This window comes from Aquarana catesbeiana, linkage group LG09, assembly GCF_042186555.1.
Source record: "Aquarana catesbeiana isolate 2022-GZ linkage group LG09, ASM4218655v1, whole genome shotgun sequence".
In the NCBI taxonomy this organism is placed as follows: Eukaryota; Metazoa; Chordata; class Amphibia; order Anura; family Ranidae; genus Aquarana; species Aquarana catesbeiana.
The window spans coordinates 53,699,883-53,719,237 of record NC_133332.1 but is presented as its reverse complement, the minus strand read 5'-3'; the positions used below and the strand labels follow the sequence as shown (position 1 = coordinate 53,719,237).

At 44.0% G+C, this 19,355-nt stretch overlaps 1 protein-coding gene across 1 annotated transcript in view; it reads left to right on the top strand.

Annotated features, from left to right (window-relative positions):
- Positions 1 to 19,355, top strand: part of SHKBP1 (SH3KBP1 binding protein 1) — a 55,454-nt gene that overhangs the window by 30,149 nt on the left and 5,950 nt on the right. Inside the window, exons 12-17 of the mRNA XM_073598511.1 lie at positions 1,363 to 1,479; positions 1,649 to 1,819; positions 7,543 to 7,698; positions 7,806 to 7,902; positions 14,870 to 15,054; positions 16,836 to 16,971. Of these exons, the coding sequence (XP_073454612.1) occupies positions 1,363 to 1,479; positions 1,649 to 1,819; positions 7,543 to 7,698; positions 7,806 to 7,902; positions 14,870 to 15,054; positions 16,836 to 16,971 (862 nt within the window). The remainder of the gene's footprint in view (positions 1 to 1,362; positions 1,480 to 1,648; positions 1,820 to 7,542; positions 7,699 to 7,805; positions 7,903 to 14,869; positions 15,055 to 16,835; positions 16,972 to 19,355) is intronic.

Below are 19,355 nucleotides of genomic sequence, written 5' to 3'. Positions count from 1 at the left end.
TTTCCTGTTTGCCAGATTATTGTACTCTCTCCAGCCAATATCTTGCTTTTGCCACTTTTGCTGCAGTCTGTATCTTTTCTACCACTCGTTACGACCTTTGGCTTGTTCCTGGACTACGCTTCTGCTTGATCCCAACCCGCAACCACTTGTTACCGTTATTTTGGCCTGTTTACTGACTACTATTCGACTTGGTCCCTACCTGTTATATCTTCTACTGAACCCCGGCTTTTACACCCCATGGTGGGGTGAAACTGAGGTCTGTGACCCGGTATTAACATGCAGCAAAAAAACAATCTGCACCAGTAGGAGCTCTGGTGAATACTGGTTAGTAAATAGACCCTGCACCTCGGGTGAGCCTGTGTCATCCACCAGAGTGACCTGCTTCTGTACTTCATCTAGCTGGTCGGTAGGAGCCTCTCTACTGCTGTAGCTACTGGTCTCCAAGCCTGAACCCTAACTGTGTCTGTAAAGCCTCGTTCATATCTGCTGACTTGGGATTGTGGGCAGAGTTGTTTTTTGGATTCTGCCCACGATTTCAAATGGCACTGCGATAATGGCAAAACGCACCAAGTGCATTTGGGTGCCATCCATGAATAATGGCACCTCCAAATGCAGTGATTTTTTATTTTTTTTTCCCATGATTGTTGCATGATAAATTGCAGCAAACTGCATCGCACAAAGCTTGTTGCTCAAAAAGGAGCAGAAGCTTCTTTTGGGTGACAGGCTAAACACAATGCTGTTTTCTGCACGACAATCGTGGCAAAACTGCAGTGCTTTTGAGGGACCGTTAAAATTGAATGGCACCCAAACACACCTAGTGTGTATTGGAAAGTTTCACGGTATTATGTGGCTGATTCTAGAACATGCTGTTTGTGTTTTTTTTATCTTGTTACATATCCATAACACACGGGCCAAATATTGGGCAACGTCAGCCTTTTCAATAAAATCCGGCCGCCATTTGGCCCGTGTGTAAGGCAGCCAACTTGTCAGAAGCCGGTCATTTGGCTGGTTTCTGTTGGACGAGTATGCTGGAAAACCAGCAGCCGACTGGCTCCCAATCGGCGCTCTCAGCCAATGGCTGAAAATGCTAACTAGAGTGTTCTGGCAGGGAGACCATTTGAACACAAAAGAACAGCAGGGGAGATTGCTGTACTAACTTCGGATCGTTAGTACATCGGCTCCGACTGGAGCTGTCAGGTTTTTTTTTCGTTCAACTCAGTGGGTTGTGTGTACTGGGCTTTAGTCCTCTGGACCTCAGGAATATTCTCTTCTTATGCTTGATTGATTCTTAATTTCTCTGCTTATCTTTCTTCACACTCATCATTTTTTTTTATTTTTTTATTTTTTATGTTTTGTCTGCAGATGTCCAGAAATTTCCTCTGCGCATGAAGGATAATGACTTGCTTGTTACAGAGCTTTACCGAGATCCATCTGAAGATGCTATCACTGCACTTAGCGTCTACCTCACACCCAAAACGAGTAAGATTACTTTGGCTTTGCTGTCACTGAGGACAGAGGCATTTTTCCTCCTGTACAGACTTGTTCTCTCTCAACCTAGAAACAAATGTGTCTGTTTAGATGTGATCTCCTATCTGATAAAAGGTGTTTTTTGCATACCGCAGTTTAGTAAACGGTCTTCTTTCTTTAGGTGACAGTGGTAACTGGATCGAGATAGCCTATGGAACAAGTTCTGGTATTGTAAGAGTTATTGTTCAGCATCCAGAGACTGTTGGGTCTGGTCCTCAACTTTTCCAGACATTTACTGTTCACCGCAGCCCTGTGACCAAAATAATGCTGTCAGAAAGACATCTGATCTCAGGTAATGGATGTTTATAGGTCTTTTCCTCTAGTGGCATCAAGCCGATGTACACTTTTGTGGTGACTATCTATTGTATCCATCCACTGGAATTTCTTTGCAAAGTAGCTATACAGAAGTGAATTGGCAAACCTTTATTCCACATGGAGATTAAAGTGGACGTTTTGTCAAAACCTAACTAACCCTAATCCTACTCTCAACCACATTCTAAGCCTAATCTATCTAGCCCTGTAAAGAAAAATCGATATGCATACCTTTTCTGCAGCTACCAACAAAGGCTGTGAAATCCCTGGGAGGTGACGTCACCTATAGTGCCTCTCCTGCACACTGAAGCTTCTGCTGACAGCTCCACATAGGACCGGAGCGGAGCGGCTGCAGAACAGGTACATTTGGGGATTTTGTTTTCTTTCCAGGGCTAAACAGATTAGACTTAAAATGTGTCAGAAAATAGGTTTAGAGTTAGGTTTTAACTCCTTGAAGCTGGCCACACGCAGATATGCGGCCGCTCGGTGGGTGGACCTTAAGGCCAACCGACCGCATATATGTGGCTCAGTTAGAACCACTAACTGTGCTTAGCGTGCACTCCCTGCGTGCTCCCAGCACAGTAGCCAGCGGGTCCGTTCATGTGACAGCCAATCACGGGGGTCACATAATCAGAAACCCCACCTCCCAACATCTGAAACCCCTTAAAGGGCCGGGAGGTGCCGGTGCCATGGGCTTAAACGTCCACTTTGGGACTCCTCTTAAAGTGGTGTTCCACCCCAAAAAAACTGCATTCATAAATGTGCATGAAATCAAGTAAAAAAAATAAATTGGAGAATTTTTTTTTTTTGCTTACCTTTTTTTCCCTGTTGCTAGGTGGTCCCTCGAAATCTGCCTCTTCCAGTGCCTGGGCTACTAACGTCATTTCCCTCGGTGTCTCCACTCGTTACTGCTCCTGGGAGATGTGTGTCATCATTTCCGAGGAGTCAGTTGGGCAGCTACGAGGGCTAGGTTGCCATCACAACGGGGCGGGACTTCCGACGACGACGCCCATTGTGATGGCAACCTGAGCAGTTGACGGCGCTCCGATTAAAGATTACTGCACATGCGCGAGCTCGGGGATAGAACGGGCGATGCATGCTGCTCAATCAGTAGCACCATATCCCGGAAGAGGATGCCTGTGGGCTTCACATGCCCACAGGCAAGATGAAAATGATCTCTATGAAAATGTATAAGTTTATTTTTTAAAAGAAAACGGACATCATTAATCAAGCAAAACGGAAAAAGTGAGTTATACATGTGTAAGTCATAATCTTTGGCATTTAGCAACAAAAAAAAAAAAAAAACGTTTTATACAGTGGAACACCACTTTAAGTGCTATTAAAGGCTGGAATTTTTTTAGCCTATAATGAGAAAAGGTTTATACTTGCCTGCTCTGTGCAAGGATAGTGCACAGATCGGCCCCTTACCATCTCTTGTGTGGTCTCCCCGCGCCAGCACTGTCCGCTTCTCCTTTCCTTAGAGTACTCCCATGGAAAGCCATGTGCTATAGGGGCACGAATATGGGCTCGTTCACGAGCTGGGCTGTGTGCATCCATAGATACACACAGGGTGGCTTGACCGTGCCCCCACTCCCTCCTCACTGGATTTAATTGACAGCATTAGGAGCCAATGGCTCCTGCTGATATTGGTGTGTCCTCGGAGAGCAGGGAGAAAGACCTGATGGGCACAGTGCTGGATCGCAAGAAGACCAGGATAAGTATTTGGTGAGAGGGAAGGTGGGAGAAACAAACGGCAAGGTGAAGGTTTTTTTTACCTTTTAATGCAGGTAATGCATTAAAAAAACAACTTTAGAAACACTTTATCTTTAACTGTTTTTGGGGTATAAAAGTAAACTGGGCACCCAGCAAACAGAGGGAGATGCAGATCATATCAGTCGGGACACCTGTACTGCAAGGATGCTTATCAGTTAGCCACCTAGGTGCACAGATGTGTGTGTGTGTGTGTGTGTGTGTGTGTGTGTGTGTGTGTGTGACTAACTTATATGTAACAGAGTGTATATTGATTCAGTGTGTGTGAATGCGCTACCCCTATAGTAACCACCACTTGTTCTCTTCCTACTAATCCGAAAGAATCACTTACATAAAATAGAATACAAAATCATATGCATAATCTTATAACAAACAAAAAAATATAACCATATATTGTCCAGTACATAAAAAATCCTTCAAGCGTGCTGCCAAAAAAAGGCCTTTAGTAATTAATTGTGACTGGCGTGCTCCTATGTTCCTTCAGTGATCATATGTGACTGAGTGAAAAACCTCCACCATTCAGATTGGCCACTCACCAGATGTTTAATAAAGATGAGCCTTTGGTTCATTCAAGGGATAACCACTCCACCTATGTAACTCTCCTCACCGGCTAAACTCGGACTCCAATGTTCCTCATTGGAGAGCATAAGGGACAAAAAACGATCATAGCGCAATATGCTTGAACTATTTATTTAAAATTACAGGAAAAGTATCAACTCACATTTAAAAGTGCCCTCGAGCTGGCACAAAGCTTATCCAGCAGTTATGGACGGGTACTGGGCTATTTGCATGGTCCGCCTGGTGTTGTATTGCGGCCTCCACGCTCGGCTTGCGCTCCAAGCCTCGTTCCCGTTCACGTCCGGTCACCTGATGTGAAAAAACTCCCAGCAGCCTCTACGCGTTTCGCATCATAGAATGCGTCATCAGGAAGCTGCCGTATGATTGGTTCACGTTCTATTTATATTGCGTACGGCTGGAAGTAGATGTTCCGCCATTTTAACTAAGGTAACATTCCCATCTGCGACTTCCTTCCTTATATCGCCATTTTAACTAAGGGTTTAGCCCATTCTATATATCCTAAATATACATAACAATTATCCCTTTACTATCTTTACTTAAATTAAATATTTGGATATCTTTGTGGTCTAAATTATGACCCATCTATACCTGCTGGAGAGGCTTTTTACAAATCCTTAAACACATCACACCTATATAAAACATTTTGTATATTTTACCCATTCCGCTCTAAATATTGATCCATCAGCAATATGGGACAGCAAAAAACTTTTTTTGTTGTTATTTAAAAATTAGAATTAGAAATTAGAAAAAGAGTGTATATTGCTTCTGTTGTGTAACTGCATAGCTACTGCTGTGTTGAATATGATTCCTACTCCTATATCCATGTTCACATTTGTGAAAAAAAAAAGGTATGTTGACAGGACAGGCAGAATGGATAGTAGGCACAAAACCAAGCTCCGTTAACAAAGATTCCGCACAATCATGAGGATCTTTTAGGGCTAAATTTCAAATTTCATTGGACTTGGCTGAAAAGGACCAACACATATTATTATTTTTATTTATTTATTTTTTGAAAATTAAAGTTCCAAAGTAAACTTTGTGATTTGGGCCTTGATTTTGTTGTATCTCTGCAACGGAGGACTATGGGCAGACATTATTTACTGTACATTGTTAGCTGAGGACTCATGGAGAAACCTCTGTTCTATACACTCCTAAAGCTGAAAGGTTATCTGTTACCTTATTAACCACTTCATGCAAAATCACGTACCTGTACATCATTTTTTTTTTTTTAAGTGGTTGTATTGGGGTGATGCCTGCAGCCAGAGGCATCACAGTTTTTTAGAGCTAGCGGTCAGCTTTCGAATGTGGCTAGCGAGCTGCTTGACCGTCCCGCCGGGACGGAGACCCGAGCACCCAGCCGGCACAGGCACTCGGCTTAGATCCGGTCTCCGATGTAGTAACCCGGAAGCGATGTCACTTCTGGTTTACTCGGCAACCAACGGCACCAATTTAAAAAAAAATCCAAAGTATTAAACACAGATTTTGCCATTTTGAATAATTTGAAATGCAGAGGAGGGGTTTTAGACACCAGATCTCTCCAGAGAGATTACCTGTCACTGCCTATTACTGTCACAAGGGATGTTTACATTCCTTGTGACAGCAATAAAAGTGATCAGAATTTATTTTTTATTTTTTTAAGGAACAGCGTAAAAATAATAAAGGGATTAAAAAAAAAGATTTTTTTTTTAAAGCGCCTTCGTCGCTGCGTGCTTGTGCACCAAAGAAAACGCTGACGTAAGTCGCGCCCGCCAAAGTAAACAGTGTTCAGATCACATGACAAATGTAAACGTCGCCTATGGAGATTTTTAAGTACCGTAGTTTGTCGCCATTCCACGAGTGAGCGCAATTTTAACCACTTCAGCCCCGGAAGGATTTACCCCCTAATGAGCAGACCATTTCTTTGCGATACGGCAATGCGTCTCCTTAACTGACAATTGCACGGTCGTGCGACGCTGTACCCAAATAAAATTGATGTCCTTTTTCCCCACAAATAGAGCTTTCTTTTGGTGGTATTTGTTTACAATGAGCCTACCCATAGATGGTTCGAATGGCCGGTTCCTGCTCAACTGGCTGAGATTTGAACCGTCTATGGTTGGCTTTAGACTTTTTATATTTATCAACAATCAACACCCAAACTCAAACTGCCCCCCCCCCCCCCCCCTTATCCAAATCACAAAGTGCGTCTCTTGTAACGTACAAATTGTGTAAGTGAGAGGTTTTACTCCCACACTACCACAGTGAAAGATTTGGCCCCGCCAACCTTTTCCATAGTGACAGGTTTGGCCCCACCCACATTTCCCACAGTGACTGGCCCCACCCACATTTCCACCTTTTCATGATGTTCCTTATGTGTAGAGTCAGCAATTAAACCTAAAAAATTTGTAATGCATGTTAACCAGTTCCTGACCACCTGCCGTACATATACATACATACGGCAAGACGACTGTATTGCGCAAAATCACGTACCTGTACTTAGTTTTGTCAGTAGCCGGGGTGGGGTGCACACACGCTGCCGGAGCTGCGATTGCATGCTGATTGGCCACAGGGGGAGCCAATCGGCGGACGTGAAGTTCGACGGCCACCCGCGATCGCTCTCCACAGAAACAAAATGGCAGTCTGCTGATGTAAACAAGCAGACCGACATGCTGTTAGGCATAGACACTGTGATCTAGTGTGTCTTCTAATCAGGAACACAGATCAGAGTGTCCATGCAGTGAGCCCCCCCAACAGTAAGAAAGCACAATTTGGGAATACACTTAACCCTTTGATCGCCACTGATGTTAACCCGTTCCCTGCCAGTGTCAGTTATGCAGTGTCAGTTATTAGCACTGATCACTGTAGTAATGTCACTGGTTCCCAAAAAAGTGTCAGCTAGGTGTCCGATCTGTCCGCCGCAATGTCGCAGTCCTGCGAAAAATCACTGATCACCGCCATTACAAGCAAATAAAAATGCTATAAATATAACACCTATTTTGTAGACGCTATAACTTTTTTGTGCAAACCAATCAATATACGCTTATTGGGATTTTTTTTACCAGAAATATAGTAGATAGTACACATTTTTTTTTTTTTTTTCCCAAAATATTTTTTTGTTTATAGCGCAAAAAATAAAAACCGCAGAGGTGATCAAATACCACCAAGAGAAAGCTCTATTTTGTGGGGGGGGGGAAAGGACATCAATTGTATGCGCGCCATTGTCGCCAAATATATTTTCTACTTTCTGTTATAAAACATATCCAATAAAAAAATGGATATATACTGGAATTGAGGCAGCTATAGATGCTATACTGTAGTGGTTGTATGTTTTTTCGCAGTAGAACTGCAGCCTTTTAAGCTTTTGTATTTGTCATTAAGTATGTGCAGATAACAACCATGTGCGTACCTGGACTGTCACTCGCTTCCGTGGTATGATCTCCACCCAGCCTGGATCCACTCCTTTAGCATCATTTAAGATCCTCGCTCTAGAAGATATTGATGGGCATGCTGGCTGCAGTGCTGGGAATGATATTGGTAAGTATTGCAAACGAAGCTGAATCACCTCGGAGCTCATTTAAATGTATATTTATGCAGTTTTATCTTTGTTTCCCTTATATTGATCTTCGTGGCTTTCTCTTCAGGCCCCTTTGGAGAGAGAGATGATCAACAGACCTTCATCCAGAGAGTGGTTCCCGATTCTAACATTGTCTATGTCCGCTTATCTTCTACTGGGAAGAGGTGAGAGGTCTTGTCATTCTCATACTTGGTGATTATTTTTACCAGCAGATACATGTTTGCTTACATACTGCTTGACCACCGGAAGTTTTATTCCTGTTCATGACCAGAGCATTTTTTGCTATTCAGCACTGCGCTACTTTAACTGGAAATTGCATGGTCATGCAACACTGTACACAAATGACATTTATATCATATTTTTAACACAAATAGAGTGTGATAACCACAGGGTTTTTACATTTTTATTATATGCAGTGCATCCGGAAAGTATTCAAAGCGCTTCACTTTTTCCACATTTGTTATGTTACAGCCTTATTCCAAAATGGATTAAATTCATTATTTTCCTTAAACTTTTACAAACCATACCCCATAATGATAGCATGAAAAAAGTTTGTTTGAAATCTTTGCAAATTTATTAAAAATAGGGGGGAAAAAAAACATGTACATAAGTATTCACAGCCTTTGCTCAGTACTTTGTTGAAGCACCAATTACAGCCTCAAGTCTTTTTGAGTATGATGCCACAAGGTTGGCTCACCTATTTTTGGGCAATTTCTCCCATTCTTCTTTGCAGGACCTCTCAAGCTCCATCAGGTTGGCTAGGTAGCGTCGGTGCACAGCCATGTTCAGATCCTTCCAGACATATTCAATCGGGTTCAAGTCTGGGCTCTGGCTGGGCCACTCGAGGACATTCACAGAGTTGTCCCATAGCCAATCCTTTGTTATCTTGGCTGTGTCCTTAGGGTCGTTGTCCTGTTAGAAGATGAACCTTTGCCCCAGTCTGAGGTCCAGAGCACTCTGGAGCAGGTTTTCATCAAGGATGTCTCTGTACATTGCTGCATTCCTCTTTCCCTCAATCTTGACTAGTCTCCCAGTTCCTGCCACTGGAAAACATCCCCACGGCATGATGCTGCCGCCACCACCACGCTTCACTGTAGGGATGCATTGACCAGGTGATGAGCGGTGCCTGGTTTCCTCCAGACATGACGCTTGCCATTCAGGCCAAAGAGTTCAATCTTTGTTTCATCAGACCAGAGAATTTTGTTTCTCATGGTCTGAGAGTCCTTCAGGTGCCTTTTGGCAAACTCCAGGTGGGTTGTCATGTGCCTTTTACTAAGGAGTGGCTTCCGTCTGGCCACTCTACCATAGGCCTGATTGGTGAAGTGCTGCAGAGATGGTTGTTCTTCTTGAAGGTGTTCTCTCTCGCTCTGCTCTCTCGCGCTCTCTCTCGCTCTCTCGCTCGCTCGCTCTCTCTCTCGCTCGCTCTCTCGCTCGCTCTCTCTCGCGCTCTCTCGCGCTCTCGCTCGCTCTCTCTCTCGCTCGCTCTCTCTCGCTCGCGCTCTCTCTCGCTCGCGCTCTCTCTCGCTCGCGCTCGCTCGCTCTCTCGCTCGCGCTCTCTCTCTCCCTCTCTCTCGCGCGCTCTCTCTCTCGCGCGCTCTCTCTCTCGCGCGCTCTCTCTCTCGCGCGCTCTCGCGCTCTCTCTCACTCTTTCTCTCTCGCTCGCGCTCTCTCTCACTCTTTCTCTCTCGCTCGCGCTCTCTCTCTCTCTCACTCTTTCTCTCTCGCTCGCGCTCTCTCTCGCTCGCTCTCTCGCTCGCTCTCTCTCTCGCTCGCTCTCTCTCGCGCTCTCGCTCGCTCTCTCGCTCGCTCGCTCTCTCTCGCTCGCGCTCTCTCGCTCGCGCTCTCTCTCGCTCGCGCTCTCGCTCGCGCTCGCTCGCTCTCTCGCTCTCCCTCTCTCTCGCGCGCTCTCTCTCGCGCGCTCTCTCTCTCGCGCTCTCTCGCTCGCGCTCTCTCTCACTCTTTCTCTCTCGCTCGCGCTCTCTCTCTCTCACTCTTTCTCTCTCGCTCGCGCTCTCTCTCACTCTTTCTCTCTCGCTCGCGCTCTTTCTCGCTCGCGCTCTCTCTCGCTCGCGCTCTCTCACTCTTTCTCGCTCGCGCTCTCTCACTCTTTCTCGCTCGCGCTCTCTCACTCTTTCTCGCTCGCGCTCTCTCACTCTTTCTCGCTCGCGCTCTCTCACTCTTTCTCGCTCGCGCTCTCTCACTCTTTCTCGCTCGCGCTCTCTCACTCTTTCTCGCTCGCGCTCTCTCACTCTTTCTCGCTCGCGCTCTCTCACTCTTTCTCGCTCGCGCTCTCTCACTCTTTCTCGCTCGCGCTCTTTCACTCTCTCGCTCTCGCTCTCTCTGCTCTCTTCTCTCTCTCTCTGCTCTCTTCTCTCTCTCTCTGCTCTCTTCTCTCTCTCTCTGCTCTCTTCTCTCTCTCTCTGCTCTCTTCTCTCTCTCTCTGCTCTCTTCTCTCTCTCTGCTCTCTTCTCTCTCTCTGCTCTCTTCTCTTCTCTCTCTCTGCTCTCTCTCTGCTCTCTTCTCTTCTCTCTCTCTGCTCTCTTCTCTGCTCTCTTCTCTGCTCTCTCTCTGCTCTCTTCTCTGCTCTCTCTCTGCTCTCTTCTCTGCTCTCTCTCTGCTCTCTTCTCTGCGCACTCTTCTCTTCTCTCTCTCTTCTCTCTCTCTCTCTTCTCTCTCTCTCTCTCTCCTCTCTCTTCTCTCTCTCTCTTCTCTCTCTCTTCTCTCTCTCCGCGCTCTCTCTCGCTCTCTCTCGTTTTTAGTCACCTCCCTGACTAAGGCCCTTCACCCCCGATCACTCAGTTTGGCCGGGGCGGCCCGCTCTAGGAAGCTCTGGTGGTTCCAAACTTCTCCTATTTACAGATGCTGAAGGCCACTGTGCTAATTGGGACCTTCAATCCTGCAGTAATGTTTCTGTGCCTCGATAGAATCTTGTCTTGGAGGTCTACGGACAATTCCTTGGACTTCATGGCTTGGTTTGTGCTCTGATAATGCACTGTTAACTGTAGGACTTTATAAAGATGTGTGTGTGCCTTTCCAAAGCATGTCCAATCAACTGAATTTACCACAGGTGGTCTCCAATCAAGTTGTAGAAACATCTCAAGGATGATCAGAGGAAACAGGATGCACCTGAGCTCAATTTTGAGTGTCATGGTAAAGGCTGTGAATACATTTTTTATTTTTAATAAGTTTGCAAAGATTTCAAACAAATTTCTTTCACTTTGTCATTATGGGGTATTGCTTGTAGAATTTTGAGGAATATAATTAATTTTAATCTATTTTGTATAAAGCTCTGTAACATAACAAAATGTGGAAAAAGTGAAGTGCTGTGAATACTTTCCGGATGCACTGTAAATAAAAAAAAAAAAGACCAAAAATTTTGAAAAGAAAAACCCCAATATTTTCTATGTTCTGTTATAAAACATATCCAATAAAATCAAATTTATTCACAAATTTAGGCCAAAAAGTATTTGTCTTTTGTAAAAAAAAAAAAAATACAAGTATTGCTGTAACTGTCACAAGTATATTGTAATTGGTCTGTGTAAAAGTTATAGCATATACAAACTATGGTGTGTCTGTTTGTGTGTGTGTGTGTATATTTATAGTGTACAGTTGTGCTCATAAGTTTACATACCCTGGCAGAATTTATGATTTCTTGGCCATTTTTCAGAGAATATGAATGATAACAAAATGTTCTTTCACTTATGGTTAGTGTTTGGCTGAAGCCATTTATTATCAATAGAAACTATCCAAATGACCCTGATCAAAAGTTTAAATACCCCAGTTCTTAATACTGTGTATTGCCCCCTTTAACATCAATGACAGCTTGTCATTTGTGGTATTTGTGGATGAGGCTCTTTATCTTCTCAGATGGTAAAGCTGCCCATTCCTCTTGGCAGAAAGCCTCCAGTTCCTGTAAATTCTTGGGCTGTCTTGCATGAACTGCATGTTTGAGATCTCCCCAGAGTGGCTCAATGATATTGAGGTCAGGAGACTGAGATGGCCACTCCAGAACCTTCACTTTATTCTACTGTAACCAATGACAGATCGACTTGGCCTTTTGTGTTTTGGATCATTGTCAAGTTGGAAGGTCCAAGTACGTCCCATGCTCAGCTTCCTAGCTAATGAATGCAAATGTTCCTCCAGTAGTTTATGATAACATATTGCATTCATCTTGCCAACAATTTTGACCAAATTTCCTGTGCCTTTGTAGCTCACACATCTCCAATACATCAGCGATCCACCTCTGTGTTTTACAGTAGGAATGGTGTACCTTTCATCATAGGCCTTGTTGACTCCTCTCCAAATGTAGTGTTTATGGTTGTGGCCAAAAAGCTAAATTTTGGTTTCATCACGCCAAATAACTTTGTGCCAGAAGGTTTGAGGCTTGTCTCTGTGCTGTTTGGCGTATTGTAAGCGGGATACTTTGTGGCATTTGCGTAGTAATGGCTTTCTTCTGGGGACTCGACCAGTGGCGGCTGGTGAAGTTTTAGAATAGGGGGGCGCCAGACCCAGCCCTTCCTTTTTGACCCCTCCCACTTGGTGAAAATGGGCATGGTTTCAGCGAAATAGTGGGTGTGGCTCTAAGGTGGTGTGGTTAGTGTCTGAGATGAACGAGGGATGGAGGGAGAGGGAGAGAGGGACAGTAGGCCCAGATCCTACACAACAATAGAAATATGTGTATTCTTGAAAGTTTAACAATTAGCAGATAAAGATACTCCAAACACCTGGTGTTAGCACTTCAACCATGGTTGTTATGGTGTCAGGATGATTGAAGCACATTATTTCTATTATTACATTGTAATATCAAATGCAATCATTCAACTCGCCATAATGCAGAATCAGTGGGAGCCCTGAGCGTGTCACTAGCCATGTCGTCTGCCATCAGGTGTCCCCAGCGAAGTCCATCCTTACATCAGGTGCCCCCAGCGGAGTTCCTCCTTTATATGCAGCCTGTGTCACATAAAATGCAGCCTGTGTCCCATTAAATGCAGCCTGTGTCCCATCAAACCCCCCTCTCCCCCTTCTGCGCGGGAGCACAGCGGTACTTACCTTTCTGAGTTGTCCTCTCCTGCGGTGTCTCCTTCCACTGGCAGCGGCGATGGAGTCCGCTCCTCATACTTCTGGTTTTCTCTCTCTCGGGCGCAATGGGAGAGAGGGAGAGAGAAAACCGGAAGTGACATCTAACTCGAATGTCAATCAAACCGCCTAGCCGTAGTAATAGATACTACAAGCGCCGGGCGGAAGCTACTCGTCGCTTCGGAAAGCCCGCTAATGAAGCGCTGCGTCTGCAATTTCGTGATTGCATAGACATGGCGCTTCCCATAGTGCACTGTGTCCAGCGTCCGAACACAGTGCACTTAAGGATCCTTTTTTTTTTTTTTTTTTTTTTTTTTTTTAAGGGCCATTTAAAAAAATTTTTTTTTTTTTTTTTGTGACTGCCTGGAGGGAGGGCAGCGCCCGTGCGCCCCCTATGGATGGGTTGCCACTGGACTCGACCATGCAGCCCATCTTTCTTCTAGTACCTCCTTATTGTGCATCTTCAAACAGCCAAACCACATGCTTTCAGAGAGTCCTGTATTTCACCTGAAGTTAATTGTGGGTTTTTCTTTGTATCCCGAACAATTTTCCTGACCAATTTTAGTTGGTCTACCTGACCATGATTTGGTTTCAACAGAACCCCTCATTTTCCACTTCTTGATTAGAGTTTGAACACTGCTGATTAGCATTCTCAATTCCTTGGATATCTTTTTATATCGCTTTCCTGTGTTATACGGTTCAACTACCTTTTCCCGCAGATCCTTTGACAATTCTATTGTTTTCCCCATGACTCACTCGCAGCACTGGATGAAAGATGCAAGGGTCTGTCAGGAGTCCAGAAACTCATTGACCTTTTATACACACACACTAATTGCAAGCAAACAGATCACAGGTGAGGATGGTTACCTTTAATGGCCAATCAAACCCCTTTGTGTCAATTTGTGTGCATGTTCTCAAGCCAAAATCACCAGGGTATGTAAACTTTTGATCAGTGTCATTTGGGTAGTTTCTGTTGTGATTATGATTTTAAAAAGAGTAAACACAGTTGATTGATAATAAATGGCTTCAGCCAAACACGAACCATGAGTGAAAGAACATTTTGTTATCATTCATATTCTCTGAAAAATGGCCAAGAAATCAAACTTATGAGCACAACTGTGTGTGTGTGTGTGTGTGTGTAATAAATATAAATATAAATATAAATATATATATATATATATATATATATATATATATATATACATACATACATACATACATACATACATACATACATACATACATACATACATACGATATAGATATTTCAAAATTGATCAGTCCTGATATACTGCCCTTTTTTGGAGAGTAGACAGTCTGAGGCATTTAGTAAGAGGCATGGCGAGGTTTTTGAAGTTGTAATTTATTTATTTTTTGTCAAAATGTTTTGGAAAATGAGGAAGTTGAATACATTTTGTTTATTGTTCACAATTTTTTTTTTTTTTTACATACTGTCCTCAGTGCAGTACAGCGTCATCATATGACTGGTGTGGCGGTCATCAGGGATACTGTCTCTCATGACAGTATGTAAAAATAAAAAAATTAAAATTTTTTTTTTTTTTTTATACACTGTTCTTGCTTATACAGTGATGATCACTGTATAAGCAATAGTTTTAGCTGTCATGAATGGTTATGAACAGCTTGCTTATGGTTTTGATCTGTGATTGGCTACAGCTAATCACATGGTACAGGTAGCCAGATATCATATGATTGCTGTGGGCCATTCACAGATAACAGTAAGCAAACTGTTCATGAATGGAGAAACCTTTCATGACAGGTCGTTTACATTGTTATCATGTGATCGTTATGACCAGTCATAGGGATCACATGATACCCGGTTACCAATTACCAGTAATAGTAATTCACCTGACACAGCGGGCACTGAAGGAGCACGCTGTGTGCTCCTAACAGGCACCATCACGTGTATATATACACAATCAAGCTTTCCCATGCCACAGTAAATGTACCGTGGCGGTGCTGCAAGTGGTAAAAACAAAAAAAAAACATGGTCTTATCTCTTTTTTCAATTCTCCTGCTTTTTTAAATTTATTTTAGGATCTGTGAGGTCCGCTCTGTGGATGGAACCCCCATTACCTCATTTACCGTCCATGAGTGTGAAGGATCCAGCCGTATAGGCTCCCGAGCACGGCGCTACCTCTTCACTGGCCATGCCAGTGGCTGTCTTCAAATGTGGGATCTAACTACTGCTATGGAGGTGGTAAACAAAGGGGAGTCGGGAGGTGAGCGGGCACCTCATTTTGTCTCCTTGCTTTTGACTGTGTTCATCTGGCTAAGTCTTTTTACGCCCCTTAACAAAACTTCAACAACCTTTTCTGGTACCTTTCCAAATTCATGCTTAGCATTCCCTTACCTCTAACACATGCCCATTGTGTGTGTGTGTGTGTGTGTGTGTGTATATAGGTACTTGTAGGTTTAAAGTTCACCTTTTAAAAAATAATACACATTTTTTTTTTTTTCTTTTTGCAGATAAAAAAATGCATTTATTTTTTTTCTAAAGAGCCTACAGAGCATTGCACCTGCGATCAGCAGATCACGGGAGCAATCTCAGGCTCCTGCAGACTCTCCTTATAGCTGCCTGCTCTTCCCTCGTACAGGCAGGTAGTGACCTGAGAGCAGAACAATCAATGGACTACAAGATCGCTCACCAGCACCCTCGCAGCTCATTGAGGACTACAAGCCGTCATCCACAATGGCTGACGGAACATGTAGGCATTCATTCACAGAAAACTGTAAATGAATGACACAGCCGTGTGGACGGAGGCCCCGCACGGACGCAATGTTTTCAAATTGTGACAGCGGGGAGATCTCCTGCCTGCTCTCACAGGGAGGTGGGGAGCGGGGGGGAGAAGCTGCAGCTGCTGGTCCATGTTACATGTTTTATCCTAAAAACAGGGGGAACATGTAACATGTTCCAAAGGTGAACTTATCCTTTTAAGATGGTTGTTGGGTTTTTACAAAAAACTTAAAGCGCATATAAAGATCTGCTGTTGTACACTGTGGGCAGGCAGGTTTTTTTATTGCAGAGGAATCATGTATAGTCTCTCTCTGCAAAAAAATTCACTTACCTGCGTATTTGCATTGTCCCCTGTGATGTAAATTGAGCTGCGCAAGCGCTGCTTGGCTTACAGAGGGTGGCTTGATCCCCCAGTGTACTGGAATGATCACCTTCTGCATATTCGCAAGAGTAACATCATTCCACACCAGCCAGCGAAGATGGGTGAAAGTTGTCACACAGGAGAAGATGCTGGCGAGGGTTGGGACCGTTGGAGGAAAGGGAAGTAAAAACACACCCTTTAGTTCCGCATTAAAGGATAATAAGTTCACCTTTGGGAAAATGTTCCACCCATTTTTAGGATGTGGCATGTTCCCAATTCTGCAGCCGCTGCCCGATTCTCTCCCAACCCCCCCCCCTTTCGTGACAGCAGTACGGGAAGGAGTTCCCTATACTAGCTGTCACTTTTTGAAATCAGTGCGGCCACATCATTCATTCACACAGCTGTGTGTGTATATTAACTACAAGCCCCGACATCCTTTGTGGCTGTCGCCTTGTAGCTCTCAATGAACTACCACGGCGCTGTGGATTGCCTTGGTAGTTCATTGATACTTTCTGTCAGTGTATCTGCTTGCCTGTACAGGCACACAGATAAACAGGAAGATCTGCACAAGGCCTGCATGGCACCAGCTGGTGATCGCTGGTGCAATGCTTTACAGGCTCCAAAAAAAATCAATGCAACTTTTTTTTTTTACCTGCAAAACAAATGTGCATTTATGTTATTTTTTTTAAAGTGAACTCATCCTTTAACAGCCTTTTTGCCTTTTTATGAAGCTCTACCAAGTGCTTTTATGTGGAGTCTAAAGTGTTTATAGAAACTGCTTCATCTGCTGATGCTCTCCTATCTTTTCTCTGAGTAAACAATCCCTTCCTCTAAATCTGCCCATGGCAACATCAATGTCATTCTCTACTAATGTATCATTGTCATTGTGTTCATCTACTTTGCAGCAGAACAAGGGGGTCTCACACAGGCAGAGCTGCTGGAACAGCTGGAGCAGTGTGACCTGGCTCTCACCCGCACCCCTGAAATAAGCCCTGCTACATCATTCAACCACAGTGCCAACTCTCGCGCATCACTAGCCAGGTACATTCTTTACCAAAAGGAAAATTATAAAAAAAAAAGCTGGCATGGTTACACTCTTGACAAACCTCCTCTTGCTCTGCAATTCTTGACTGTGAAAAGCAGGCTCAGTGTCCAATTGGAAAGTGCAGAGGTAAAAAGAGAAGGCCGATGTATTCCCGTACTAGGCTGTATGCTATTCCATATTTTGTTTTATTTCCTTTTTATAGATTTGTTAACCACTTGAACTCCAGAAGGTTTTACCACCTTCATGACCAGACCACTGCACTACTTTAACCACTTCAGCCCCAGAAGGGCTTACCCACCTCCTGACCGGGCCATGACACGCTGGCTCCGACGGCTTCCCCTCCTCTCCGAAACAGGCGCGCGCTTTGGTCAGAATTGTAGAATCGTTCAAATCTGGAGTTGCAATCGTAGCGGGCGGAGAATCGCGATAACCATTCTCCGAGATTAATCGTGCAGCTCTAATCTAGGGGCAATCAAGGGGGTTAACTGTGTGCCCAACAAAGTGTAATGTGTGCTGTTTCGACCCCTTTCACACTGAGGCGTTTTTCAGGCGCTTTTGCCATAAACAAGTGCCTGCAAAGATCACGAAAACCTAATTCCATTAAAATCAATGAATGCTTTCACACTGGGGCGGTGATCTGGCAGGGCGGTGAGAAAACTTCTGCAAGCAGCATGTTTGAAGCACTAAAAAAAAGTGCCTCAAAAATGCCCCTCTCCATTGAAATGAATGGAAAGCGCCTGAAAAGCACCACAAAAGCTCTGTTTTACTGGCAATTTTCAAGCGATTCAGTGTAAAAGCAGCCTTTTACTTTACTATCTGGCTGCTTATTCTCCCTGCTATGTAGGGCAAAGAAACAGTCAGATCGCTGTTCCCTGTACACAGAGTTCTGTGTTTTTGTAAACGCAGAACTCTGCGTGTGATTGGATGCAGCCGATAGCTGACTTTAGCCAAAATCATTAGCTGAAATCAGTTGGTAAACTTGTGCTGTTTCCACACACAGCACTGGTCGGCAGGGGGGCGCACACCCCCAAATCTAAAAGAATCAGCTAATGTACAGGTACTCAATTGCACCTGCACCTGCCATTCGCTGGTCGACAGGTCGTTAATAGTTATCTAATGGTTCCTCCTGCACATCACACCATCCTATTGGCCCATCACTAATATGGGGCTGCATCAGTGGTCAATAACAATGTGTTGGGCACAGAGGGAGTAAGGCAAGCTTTGATGCTACAGGAACATTTTGCAGGTTTTGTGTATAACGAGCTGTTGAGCACAGAAATATTAATATAGTTGAATAACTTTCAGTGTTGGACTTTATTTTGCAAAAATCTTTCATTTTTCAGTTATTTACCTATTTTTATTACTATAAAAGTATGCCTTTATTCTTGCATCATAATCTGTATATGTATGATTTAGCTCCATAGAATTTGTTTTAACCACGTCCTGGGTTTGTGGGGGTATATCTGAATGATGCCTGCAGCTAGAGGCATCATTCAGATATTGCCGTTTCCCGCCGGCGATTCTCTACACCATAAGAATGATCATAGTGGTGGGTCAACCGCCTGATCATTCTTACGGGCAGCGAGAGGGGACGTCCCCCCTCCCGCCGCCATCCGGTGCTTCTACCGACTCACCGCTGAGATCAGTGAGTTGGAGAACGGATCCACTGGCCCCGTATGTCCACCATAGGGATTTCCGGAGGACCAGATAGTCGGAGTCTCTATGATCGTCGGGGGCCGGGCGCGATGTTATGACATCACGCCCGGCTTCTGTATTCAAAAAAACGGCGCCGCCTCGGCTGGGAAGCCATGATCCTTTTTTCTTCTTTTTTTTTTTTTTTTTTTTTCTTTTGGTTTTAGGCTTCCCAGCCTAGAGGTGAGATTTGGGGTCTTATTTACCCCATATCTCACTGTAAAGAGGTCAGATCATGCCATATTCCTATTACAAGGGATTGTAATAGGAATAAAAGTGATCAAATTTTTTTTTTTTTTTTTTTTTCAAAGTGTCAAATTAAAATTTTTTAAGTAAAATTAACAATAAAAATTTTTTTTTTTAAAGTGCCCCTGTCCCTGTGTGCTCACACGCAGAAGCGAACGCATACGTAAGTCCCACCCACATATGAAAACGGTGTTCAAACCACGCCCTGGGTTTGTGGGGTCGGTAGAGCGGTAGAGCGAGAGCAATAATTCTAGCTCTAGACCTCCTCTGTAACTCAAAACACGTAACCAGTAAAATTTTTTTAAAGCATCGCCTATGGGGATTTTTAAGTACCGAAGTTTGGCGCCATTCCACGAGCGTGTGCAATTTTGAAGCGTGACATGTTAGGTTTTCTATTTACTCAGTGCAACTTCATCTTTCACATTATGCAAAAAAAAATTGG